General features: G+C 38.6%; 2 protein-coding genes across 7 annotated transcripts in view; one reads left to right on the forward strand and one right to left on the reverse strand.

Annotated features, from left to right (window-relative positions):
• The first annotated feature begins 35 nt into the window (after positions 1-35).
• On the forward strand, positions 36-3,051 carry lzic (leucine zipper and CTNNBIP1 domain containing). Of its 3 annotated transcripts, none has more exons than XM_024375681.2 (7): positions 36-104; positions 682-791; positions 1,098-1,233; positions 1,616-1,714; positions 1,983-2,078; positions 2,394-2,475; positions 2,580-3,051. In XM_024375681.2, the coding sequence occupies exons 2-7, from the start codon at positions 691-693 to the stop codon at positions 2,636-2,638; spliced, it is 573 nt and encodes a 190-aa protein (XP_024231449.1). In that variant the 5' UTR covers positions 36-104; positions 682-690; the 3' UTR covers positions 2,639-3,051. The 3 variants fall into 3 exon arrangements, with proteins under 3 accessions (XP_024231449.1, XP_024231447.1, XP_024231448.1); XM_024375679.2 differs by lacking the exon at positions 36-104 and adding an exon at positions 144-536; XM_024375680.2 differs by lacking the exon at positions 36-104 and adding an exon at positions 146-418.
• A 4,704-nt stretch (positions 3,052-7,755) lies between these two features.
• clstn1 (calsyntenin 1) overlaps positions 7,756-12,717 on the reverse strand; it is a 72,903-nt gene continuing 67,941 nt past the window's right edge. For 3 of the 4 annotated variants that reach the window (XM_024399726.2, XM_024399727.2, XM_024399728.2), the window contains 2 exons: positions 10,966-11,150; positions 7,756-8,071 (listed from right to left, as the gene is read on the reverse strand). In XM_024399726.2, coding sequence (XP_024255494.1) covers positions 7,877-8,071; positions 10,966-11,150 — 380 coding nt within the window. In that variant the 3' untranslated portion in view covers positions 7,756-7,876. The remainder of the gene's footprint in view (positions 8,072-10,965; positions 11,151-12,717) is intronic. The other variant, XM_024399729.2, reaches the window with a different exon arrangement.

Raw genomic sequence — 12,717 nt, forward strand, 5'->3', positions numbered from 1 at the left:
GATTAAAATAGAGACATATGATTGGACAAAAAATAACCGGAAAGGACAAGGCCGCACCCACGGAATAAGAGTCAAGTCTAGATGGGATTCAGCTTTTGTCAAATGTACGTAAATAATTTTTTGTTGTTGCATTTGAGCTAATCTTAACAATTTTCTAACTTTAACCAAATTCTCCTAACCATCGACATTTAACAGGCTACGTAATTTCTCATAAACCGGCTACGAAAAGTCAATTCTGACAAATGCTGGATCCCTTCTATCCATGACCACGAACAAGAGCTACGTTCACAACTCCCACACTCCCCAATGTTTTTTGACAGTATTTTGTAACACATTTCATGGAGAAGTATTCAAATATATGTTCACCTCTTCCCTAAATTGATTGTGTTGAGGCGAGTTATATTGTTCTAACGATCAGGTGAGGATTACTTATTTATTTTTTTCAAGCCAGCAGCTAGACAACTATAGCCACAGGCTAGACTACTACACGCACAAAAAAAATGTCTCAGATGAATCTGGCGGCCAGTGGGAACAAGGTAGCTAACTATAGTAGCTAGCTAATAGCGAATGTTATTCTTCATGTCAAAGTATAGACCGCTCCATTGTGTTTGTAACTAGGTAGTTAATTCACAAGTGATACATGCAATTGAACTATTTACTCACTAAATATGGTATTTGCAGGGTGGAAGCATGGCTTCTCGTGGCAAATCAGAAACTGGGAAACTAAAACAAAACATGGAGGAGCAACTGGACAGATTGATGCAACAGCTCCAAGATTTGGAAGAATGCAGGTACTCTCATCATCAGTCATTCCTAACTGTGAACATAATGTGGGTTGTCTGGATGTTCCACACACAGAACTAGAATTAATTCAGTGTATTATGTTTATAAGATTCCACAGAGGGATGTAGCATGGAACTTAGACCACATCTGTCTAGAGTGGATGTTCCACTCACAGAACTAGAATGAGTCATTATATTCATTCTATTTCTATGATTCCACAAAGTGATACATGTAGTATTAATGGAATTTAGAGCACATCTCTGTACACCCATAGATTTTGTTCCTCCATTACCAGGGTTCTCTGTTTATTCTAGAGAAGACCTAGAAGAGGAGGAGTATGAGGAGACCAAGAAGGAAACCCTGGAGCAGTTGAATGAGTTCAATGAGTCTCTGAAGAAGATGGTGACAGGCAACATGACACTGGTGGATGAGCTTGGAGGAATGCAACTGGTAGGGACTTTGGATGACCAGATCTTAGAATTAAATAGAATATTATGAATATAAATAATATACTTCAAGGACATCAAACTCATTCCATGGAGGTTTGAGTGTCTGCTGTTTTTTGTTAATTCCTTTAAATGTGTGTCCAATTAAGACCTAGACAACTAGGTCATGGCAGTTCCTAAATAATCAATTATCAATCAAGTACAAGGAAGGAGCGAAAACCCACAGACACTACCCTACAGGAAATGAGTTTGACACCCCTGATCTAATGTATCTCTATGGGCCATGCACTGTCATCATAATAGTGACATAATATTATAACGGGTAATGACAAACCATAATGTTGTCATGATGCATGACATGGGAGAACTATCCTTTTCTTCATTAGGCAATCCAGGCTGCCATCAGCCAAGCTTTCAAGACCCCCGAGGTGATCCGAATGTTTGCCAAGAAGCAACCGGGGCAGTTGAGAACCAGATTAGCAGAGGTTGGTCAGAAGCACTGTTCATCTATGTATTTTATGTACATTATTGTTTGTACATTATTTGATACATTTAATATCAAAAGTAAGCTTTACATTCTAAAACCTGTTCAGTTCATGGAATGCTTTGAGGGACACATATTAGTCGTGGACTAAAAAGCATGGTCAATGGAGAATCTCTATTGAAATAGCTTTTTAATCCAGGACTAAGATTAATCTGTGACTGGGAAACCGCCCCTGAAAGTTTAGCCGAATGGTGTGAAATTCTCTGTAGATGGACCGTGATGTCATGGTGGGAAAACTTTCGAGGGATGTGTACACTCAGCAGAAGGTGGAGATCCTCACTGCCTTGAGAAAACTGGGCGAGAAGGTAAAACGCCCGTTGTGCCAGTGTACTGTGATCCCTTCTTCATATAGCTTAAACTTGTGATAAATATTGTAAGAGAAAGTGGCATTGAATATTTTGATAATCTGCTATGATGGAATGGTAATTGGTATAACATGTCATGAAAAACTATTACAAAATGTAACCATCTGGAGTTCAATAAATTGTATGCTATATATGACAGTCATTAACTGTCATTTCATTTAGTGAAATACTATAACAGGGGTCTTGTGACTATGGTGTGGATTAAGGGTCTTTCCTCAGTTTCACTCTTTTCATTTCTCTTTGTTCTTCCTGCAGCTTACAGTCGAAGACGAGACATTTCTGGCTGAAAATGTGACCGCAACCCTCAGCCAATTTGAAAAAATCACTGCAGACCTCGGTGAGCTTTAACTCTACTGCACTTCTTTTTTACATGTTACTATAACATGAGATCCAACCTCAACAATGTAAACTACTGTACTTAACCAGCATCTCACTTTTCAGGATCAGAAGACAAGATAATGGCTTTAGCTAGTTCTGGTGTGGAGAAAACCAAGGTATAGAGGGTAATCAGGTGTTGTCTATGTTGTTTAACATCAAGTGTTTCCACCCAATAACAGTGCCATAATATTGATAATGTAAATCAATCATGCACTTAGACCGTACTTGCTTTTAAAGAGTAAAGTTCAACTTTTGTACACTTTTTTTTCCTTCTTTTTTTTCTGATGATTGTAAAACTTGGTATGCATTTGGTACTAGAGTATTTGAGTAGAGTAGTCTATTTATAATTTGAACAGTTAGACAGTCCATCGGTCATCCTTTTTGTTAAGTGTGGCTAAGACATTTTGAAGGCTTTAAATTCAGTTTTCATACGGATTGTCTTCATGGCTAAATAATTTTGTTTTAGCTCTTGGATTGAATTATTTTTCCTGCATAACTGTTCATGTCAAAATAAATGAATCATTGCAGTGTTAAATATGCAACGCTGGGCTTAAATGTGATTGCATAACACACCAACTTGAACCAGCTCTGATTCTTAATTGAGAGGAGCCCGAAAATGTCAATCTAAAGTCAGTTTACAGTGTATATGCATCATTTTGGATGTGTAGTATGTTTGTCTGACTACAAAATACTTTCTAAAAATGTAGTCATAAGTGGTATAAGTTTCTCTATGATTTTTGTATTCCTAATATAAAGTTACATTTCTCAATCTTCGGTATCATTAAATATAGTAGTGTTGTGGTTAAAACACATTGCCATTATTCTATACACTAGTTCTGTTCTTTCAGCACCAGGGGGCACCATGATCAAACATTCCTATTTATAAGCAACACCAGTGCTCGGACTCCCCTGACAGTCATAACTGAGTGGATTTGAACTCGCGAAGCCGGTGGGGGAGGCATGCCTTGCTCGAATGGACCAGTAATCTGCGCCGCTCGGTCATATTGTCAAGAATGGAGCATGGTGTGTTTATTTTCCACGAAATGTAAGTTAGAATTGAAAAAAAGTATAATTGGGAAGGCAGAAAGCATTTATATCAAAAGTAATCACTTTTGCATGTAGAATCCTACTCATTACTCCACATGGCTGAAGCTGCAGTCATAGTTTCACAGAGTTCAAAATTAGCCAGGCTGCATCCTTTTCCATGTGTACTTGCACACTTCCTCTTATGTAGAACCATTGTATTGGTGTAATCATTGGCTAGAGAATGTTTCCACCATGCGGCGGTGTAAAAAGGCGAGGGCAGATACAGCAGACCTCAAGTACAGAGAATGACACCAGTCTTAATTAAAAGTGTGAACTCATAATATAGAACAGAACATAACCCAGACACATTTGTACTCTCTCATCCTTTATTTTGTTCACGAGCAAGCATCAACTTCACTACAATTTGCCTTTCAATTGGTAGAAAAGTGAGAGCAGCCCCAACAAGCACAAAAGGAAGCGTTCAACAGTTCTGAAAACATTGTCACCTTCCATTTTTGAGCAAAGATAAAAAATAAACCAAAAATGTTTGAGTGTTGTGGACTTGTGAAAACAGACAATCTGAGAATCAGTAGTATACATGTCCCCTCTCCCACTCAAATCTCACAGTTCCACATGTAATATACAGAAAATTGTTGTTTTCATTAGAAGTGATTCATGCAACGTAAACACCCGTTGAATCCTAAAGCTCATATGTCTGCTGGATGGACAGCGACATTCATTCAATTCAATGGAAAGGAAAATGTCCAAGGGGCTGATCAAAAGTATCACAGAACTTGACTTGAGGCCCAAGCTCCACTGACTGGCACAAACAGTTGTAAACTCTGGCCCCTTGGAATGGTGGCTGTTCAGTAGTATGTTTGATTTGTACTTTTCAATAAATAAAGAAAATGTTTAAAAGGGAGATGAGAATGTTAAATTGACAATGGACTGTGACAAAATGAGCGTGAGAAATTTGGAGAGAATAAGATTATACTCTTGTTCTGGTGAATTTCATGCTGCCCTCAACAACTTTGTCTGCAAATCAGGCAATAATACACTGTTCAAAATTACCGTTCACTATACACAAATAGGTAACTTTATACCCACATATGCTGCCTAGAGCATTTTAATATTGTACATATTTTTAGAAGTGGATTTCCTCAATATGATGATTCAGTACAATATCTATAGAGGATACAATATGGTCCTACTTTCGCTACACAGACACATGACACCTATGTAAAACATTAACTTTTAATAAAACTAGCAGTGGACTATTATTACTACAAAATTAAATAAAATCACTTCCCCCAGCTCTGTAAGAAATCTAGCATTAAATAGTTACAAAATAAAAGTTGCCACAACTAAAAGAGCGTGGATGAGTGTTTTGTTAGTTGTGTTAATGCGCTGTGATCGGCAAAAGGCACTCCCAACTTGGGCCAGCTCGAACCTGACCCCCTTATTGGGCCCTAGTCATTTTGAAGGGGAGACTGTTCACCACATTTCGACAGTTGACCAAAAATAATAAATACATTGGGCCTAACAGAAATGTGATTGAGCGACTCCAGACATATGGTTTTGCTCAAACCCTCAAAAGTTACTTGGAACGGTCTCCAAAAAATTACTTTATATGAACCTTGCAAAGCATAAAATGGTACACTTGTGTTACTTGAGCCATTATGTATTTGGCCTCTAAAAATAGATTAACATGCAAAGTATAAGACTTCCTTTATAAACCTTTCCAACAGTTTTCCAACTTTGTCATGCCTCACCTTTACTCACTTTACTTTTAAGTTTGACTAAAATTCCCAAAGTCATGCCATAAAACATACTTATGAAAGTTTTGCAGAATGTACATAATTCATTTGGATTCCTAAAACGGTGGAATAACGTTAACCTGTTTGAGGGTTACAAATCCTTTACCACGTGGGTTTTTTGAAGGTATTGAGATGAATAAGCAGTGATTTTTGAGAGGAAATATAGAGGTTAACATCTGACATCTTTTCAATTAATTGTATAAGTTTTATACTAATACCAGAGGGAAAACAAGTTTACCAAATGTAAACAAATATCTTAGAACAACTCTACAGTACAGTTCCATGTACAATAAAATCTAGTGGTCTACTGCAAAAAAAACATTTAATTTTAAAGATTCAAACAAGGACCAAGAAGACTACATTTTAAAGAGTTCTCATATCACAACAGTCACGTATTTATTCGTATTTGTTATGACTTATTTGAAGGTTTCAATATCCTTCAAATAAGTAAAACTGCAGTGAGACTACGCTCAACTGTAATGAGAAAACCGTTTAAAAATGCATCTAATATATTATTTCAGGTTAAATAGCCATGCCATGAAAAAAATCCTTAAAAAAATATGTTTTTTTGCAATGAAGCAGACAAAATGTTCTCGCATTTAATTTCTCTTCCAAAGAACGACAGCAGCCGTGCTATTGAATTGAGCCCTCCTAAAGCTAGACGAACCATACGCCTCAGGTCCGTCTGTATGCTGAGATTTGTTTGTATTTTTGTTCTAATATTTTTGATGCAACGGCAGGACTGGAATATGGAAGGGCTTTTTAAAGCTGCAGATGGAGTGTAATTCTCTGCTGGTCCTAATGTGCTAGCAGAAATATTCATAGCTACACTCATTGTGAATTGATAGCGGAACTGCAGAAGCTGGCTGTTTTCTTAGTACCTTAAGCTACATCGGACTGTGGTTTACTGAACGTGATCATCTTGACCTCAAATTACCTTCTGTACAATAACAGACGAGAATGGGAATTAAATACATTGTCGCCTTGAGTACAGCATTGCCACCTGTGCAAGTCAAGCAAAGAAATAATCATAATTTGGTGGGTGCTTATATTTGTCCTATTTCACACGTGAATTGGAAATGTGTTTTTTGCATATCCCAACTCTCCCTGAGACACCGTCGGAGAGTGGGGTCTCGGCCATGGTCTGACATTATCAACAGCGACCCTGGAGCAATTAAGATTATGTGTCTTGCTCAAGGGCACATTGACAGATTTATCAACTTGTCGGCTCGGGGATTCGAACTAGCTACCTTTCAGTTACTGGCCCAATGCTCTAACCGCTAGGCTACCTCCTGCCCTTATGTATATAGCATGTGAGGAGTGTGGCATGTGAGGAGCCGAAAGCAAAACCGACCAGTCCTGTCCCCACTTAGCAAAGAAATAACTACCTCCTTGCAAATGAAAAGACAAAATGAGCAACACTTTGCCATAGAAACCTTTGTGTACAGTTCTGGGTCTGGGTTGCTCTTCTTGAAGCGGACATTTTGTACAAGTATGACGGAAGAGCTTTGCCAAAAAATGTGCAACATGCTATAGCCTTTGTGACACAAATATTCTACACGACGTACTGCGTCTTTTTAGATATTGGACCCATTTGTTTAGGCCTTCACTAACACATTGACTAATTACATGGTTTCTTCATATTTACAAAATATTAAAAAGCAATTTATTCATCTACACATATGACTTGTTCAAATATCCTCATGCACTAAAAGGAGAAAAATGTAAATATGCGGTCTACGTGTCTGAAACGTAATCTCGTTTCACTCTCCGGACTACAACTCAAGCACAAAGAAAGGAAAAAAAAGTCAAAGCTTCTCTCGTTTAGCGGCAAACAAATCTAAAACAGATGTGCAAGGAATATACATTTTAAAAAAACATTCTCCATTTTGAAAGCCTTACATCAGTAAAGAACTAAACAAAAGTGCAAGGTTGTTTCCTCACGGTAGCTCAAAACAAAATGCAAATGTTGGCCAAGTCTTCCCGGGAATAAAACATTAAAAATTAAAAAAGTAAGAAATCAGCGATCCGGTGATTACTATACTACACAGAGTACCACCACTAAGATGACGACAGGGAAACCTTGACAATATATCGCTTTTAAGGGGGATTTGTGTTTTGTTTTTACATCATGGCTCCTCTGTAAGGAATTTGTGAGGGTATGCCCCCACTGTTTAGGAGGGGTAGTGATGATGAGAAATTCTATGAGTCATGTGTGTTAGAGTATGTATATGAGTGTGTGAGAGAAGTGTGTGTATCACAGGAGGCTGCTGAGGGTAGAACGGCTCATAATAAATGGCAGGAACGGAGCAAATGAAATGGCATCAAACACCTGGAAACCATGTGTTTGATACCATTCCACTCCTGCTCCAGTCATTACCACGAGCCCGTTCTCCCCAATTAATGTGGCACCAACCTCCTGTGGTGTGTATGTGTATGAGTGTGTGTGTTGCTTGTGTGTGTAAGAAGTGTGTGTTTGCATGTGCATGTAAAAATGTATGAGTATGTGTATGTCTGTTAGTAGGTGAGTGTGGAGTCGTCCCACTCCAGCTGCTGCTGTCTGCTGGCACCCTGCTGGTCCTCTGGCTCTCCGGCCTCCTCATCCTCGCTGCTCTCCGACTCAGCACTTGTGATGTCATCTTCCTCCTCACCTTCCTCGCTCTCCTCCTCTTCTTCTTCTTCCTCCTCACTGCTGTGCTGGTCCTCATAAGTCTACCAGAGGAAAGAGGGAGAGAGAGAGGATCAGTCTTTCACACATTATTAAGTGATTATGAGAAAGATCTGAAGTGGAGGAACCCGATCTACAGCTGCGTAGGCTGTTACCAACACTTATGCTGCTGCCATACTGTTAACTATTATTATTTATCTTGATACCCAGTCACTTAAACCTAATCCCCATCCACATGCAAATATCTACCTCAAATAATCCAGTATCCCTGCACATTGTACATTTGGTATTGGCACTGACCCTTTTTATAGCTTCCTCTTTTTTTTTCCTGTGTTTGCCTTTATTATTTCTACACACACACCCCGTCAAAAGTTTGGACACCTACTCATTCAAGTGTTTTTCTTTATTTTTCTATTTTCTACATTGTAGAATAATAGTGAAGACATAAAAACTATGAAATTACACATATGGAATCATGTAGTAACCAAAAAAGAGTTAAACAAATTAAAATATATTTTATATTCTTCAAAGTAGCCACCCTTCGCCTTTGATGACAGCTTTGCACAGTTATGTAAAGTACTTAAGTAAAAATACTACTTAAATCATTTTTGGAGGTATCTGTACTTTACTATTTATGTTTTTTTACCTCTTTTACTTCACTACATTCTAAAAGAAAATTATGTACTTTTTACTCCATACATTTTCCCTGACACCCTAAACTACTAGTTATAATTTGAATGCTTAGCATTACAGGAAAAAGGTCAAATTCATACACTTATTAAGAGAACGTCCCTGGTCATCCCTACTGCCTCAGATCTGATGGACTCACTAAACATAAATGCTTCCTTTGTAAATTATGTCTGAGTGTTGGAGTTGCCCCTAGCTGTCAAAAAAAGTAATAAAAAAGGAAAGTGTGCCATCTGGCTTGCTAAATATAAGGAATTTGATGAGTACTTTTTCCACCACTGAACTTAAATACATTTAAAATCTGATACTTTTAGTATTTTACTCAAGTAGTATTTTACTGGGTGACTCATTTTTACTCGAGTCATTTTATATTAACTAATTTTTACTCGAGTCATTTTATATTAAGGTATCTTTACTTTCACTCAAGTATGACAATTTTGTACTTTTTCCACCTCTGGCTGTTGAATACACCCATTGTTTTTGCTAAAGGGATAGTTCAGCATTTTTACATATTAATTTAATAATTATTTCCAAACCTTGAAAGCAGTCTACAGACATGGAAACAAATATATACATATGTAAAAAATGACAAAACTATCCCTTTAAAAGGGGCAATCTGCAGTTGCTATACCAATTTTGGACATATAAATGATAGTTTTGTTTTATTTCAAGAATCAATGAGTAACTTATGAGCTTAGTACAACTGTCACACCCAATCAGAACCCAAAATATATGCTTGTTTTACTCCGATCTTTGTAACCATTGTAAATTTAAACACTGTATAGCCTCAAAACATATACCAAACAAAAATAAATGCACATGCAACATTTTTTTTTTTTACTGCGTTACAGTTCATGTAAGGAAATCATTCAATTGAAATACATTCATTAGGCCCTAATCTATGGATTTCACATGATTGGAAATACAGATATGCATCTGTTGGTCACAAGTACCTTTAAAAAAACAAGGTAGGGGCTTGGGTCAGAAAACCAGTCAGTATCTGGTGTGACCACCATTTGCTTCATGCAGCGCGACACATCTCCTCCGCATAGAGTTGATCAGGCTGTTGATTGTGGCCTGTGGAATGTTGTTCCACTCCTCTTCAATGGCTGTGCAAAGTTGATATATATTGGCGGGAACTCGAACATGCTGTCATGCACATTGATCAAGAGCATCCCAAACATGCTCAATGGGTGACATGTCAATGGGTGACAGGATCTTGTCACGGTATCTCTGTGCATGCAAATTGCCATCAATATAATGCAATTGTGTTCTTTGTCCGTAGCTTATGCCTGCCCATACAATAACCCCACCGCCACCAAGGGGTACTCTGTTCACAACGTTGACATCAGCAAACAGCTCGCCCACACGACGCCATACACGTGGTCTGCGGTTGTGAGACAGGTTGGACGTACTGCCAAATTCTCTAAAACAACATTGGAGGGGCTTTGTGGTAGAGAAATTAACATTAAATTCTCTGGCAACAGCTCTGGTGGACATTAATGCAGTCAGCATGCCAATTGCACTCTTCCTCAAAACTTGAGACATTTGTGGCATTGTGTTGTGTGACAAAACTGCACATTTTGCAGCACAAGGTGCACCTGTGTAATGATCATGCAGTTTAGTCAGCTTCTTGGTATGCCACACCTTTTAGGTGGATGGATTATCTTGGCAAAGGATAAATGCTCATTAACAGGGACGTAAACAAATATGTGCCAAAAATTTGAGAGAAATAAGCTTTTTTGTGCGTATAGAACATGTGATTTTTCTTTTTTTACTTTACATGTTGCTTTTATATTTTTGTTCAGTGTAGTTAAAATTATACGTTTGAGACCATGTATTGTCAGTCCTTGCATCCATTGCTCTGTCTATGCATTTGAGAGTGGTTACATTTCTCCGGGCCCATCCCACAGTTTCCTTTACTAAAACAAAGACGGGGTGCCCACTTTGTTATTGTTTCAACTGAGGATTTGCTATTTCAGTGCAAGGCTTTGACCAGTAGGAAACCTTTTTGGAGCATTACAGTGTGCCCGTGTGGTCTATTTGTTTTTGAATGATCGGTTGCTCCATCTCTGTTGGTCTTGTGTGTCTCAGTTGGTAGAGCATTGTGCATGCAACGTCAGGATCGTGGGTTCGATTCCAGCACACATCTGCATGTTGCTTTGGATTAAAAAAACGCACACAATAATATAATTTTTTTGTACTACTATTGGATAAAAAGGTGTCTGCTAAATGATTTATATGATATTACCTCCATGGGGTTGACTGTGATGGTGAGGGCCGAGTCATCCCAGTCCATCTCATTCTCCTTGCCGCCCTCTGTGTCCCTCATGGTGCGCTGGTGGGCTGATCGGATCCGGAACACGCCCAGGATGATCATGAACACCAGGAAGCTGACACACACCACAATGACGATGGTGGCGGCGCTGGGGACCACTGGGGACAACACACACAGAGTGTGTATTAGGACAAATGTACGCATGCAAGCTCACACACACACAAACTATCTTCACTTCTAGGGCTGGGTAAGACTTAAAGTCCTACTCTAGTCTCCTTTTCAGCTCATTTATCACCTGATTTTTAAAAAAAAGTACAGTTGAGGTTTTAAAATCACATTTGATACCCCACCTTTTTAGCCTATCCATTTTATTCTTCCTGCTTGTTTTAGCTCTCTCTCTTTTACTGTGAAGAGTGTTGTGAATTTGTGAATTTAAATTCACTTTAAAGTAGCAGGCTGTATCACAACCGGCCATGATTAGGAGTCCCATAGGGCGGCACACAATTGGCCCAGCGTCGTCCGGGTTAGGGTTTGGCCAGGGTAGGCCGTCATTGTAAATAAGAATTTGTTCTTAACTGACTTGCCAAGTTAAATTAAGGTGAAATAAATGTTGATTTGATTTATGGTGCATGGATAGAAGAGTTGGCGAGAGTTGTTGGGTTTAATGGGATGGTTGTTTTTGGAAAGTTCGATTTTCCCCCCACACGTTCCACAGGTCACATTTAATTTGCTTACTAAAACTGCATCAGACTACACTGAACAAAAATACAAAACGCAACATGCAACAATTTTACCGTGTTACAGTTCATATAAGGAAATAAATCAGTGAAATAAATTCATTAGGCCCTAATCTATGGATTTCACATGACTGGTCAGGGGCGCATCCATAGGCCCACCCATTGGGGAGCCAGGCCCCCAAAAAATTAGAAATACTCCTCAGGTTCATTAGCTGTCCGGATGGCTGGTCTCAGGCGATCCCGCAGGTGGAGGTCCTGGGTGTGGTTACATGTAGTCTGCGGTCGTGAAGCCGGTTGGACGTACTGCCAAATTCTCTAAAAAGACGTTGTTGGCGGCATTTGCTAGAGAAATTAACCTTCAATTCTCTGGCAACAGCTCTGGTGGACATTTCTGCAGTCAGCATGCCAATTGCACGCTCCTTCAAAACTTTATATATCTGTGGCATTCTGTCGTGTGACAAAACTGCACATTTTAGAGTGGCCTATTATAGTCCCCAGCACAAGGTGCACCTGTGTAATGATCATGCTGTTTAATCAGTTTCTTGATATGTCACAGCTGTCAGGTTGATGTATTACTTTAGCAAAGAAGAAATGCTCACTAAAAGGGATGTAAACAAATTTGTGCACAAAATTGAGAAATAAGCTTTTTGTGCATATGTAACATTTCTGGGATCTTTTATTTCAGCTCATGTAAAGTGTTGGTCTCATGTTTCATGTTGCGTTTATATTTTTGTTCAGTATAGGTGTAATCTGTTTTAGGAACATGTACCCCAATTATTTCACCTTCTTTATTACTTTACCAAACATACAGTTGAAGTCGGACTTTTACATACACTTACGTTGGTGTCATTAAAACTCATTTTTCAACCACTCCACAAATTTCTCGTTAACAAACTATAGTTTTGGCAAGTCGGTTAGGACATCTACTTTGAGCATGACATCAAGTACTTTTTTCAACAATTGTTTACAGACAGATTATTTAACTTAT

The sequence above is a fragment of the Oncorhynchus tshawytscha genome, linkage group LG16, assembly GCF_018296145.1.
Source record: "Oncorhynchus tshawytscha isolate Ot180627B linkage group LG16, Otsh_v2.0, whole genome shotgun sequence".
In the NCBI taxonomy this organism is placed as follows: Eukaryota; Metazoa; Chordata; class Actinopteri; order Salmoniformes; family Salmonidae; genus Oncorhynchus; species Oncorhynchus tshawytscha.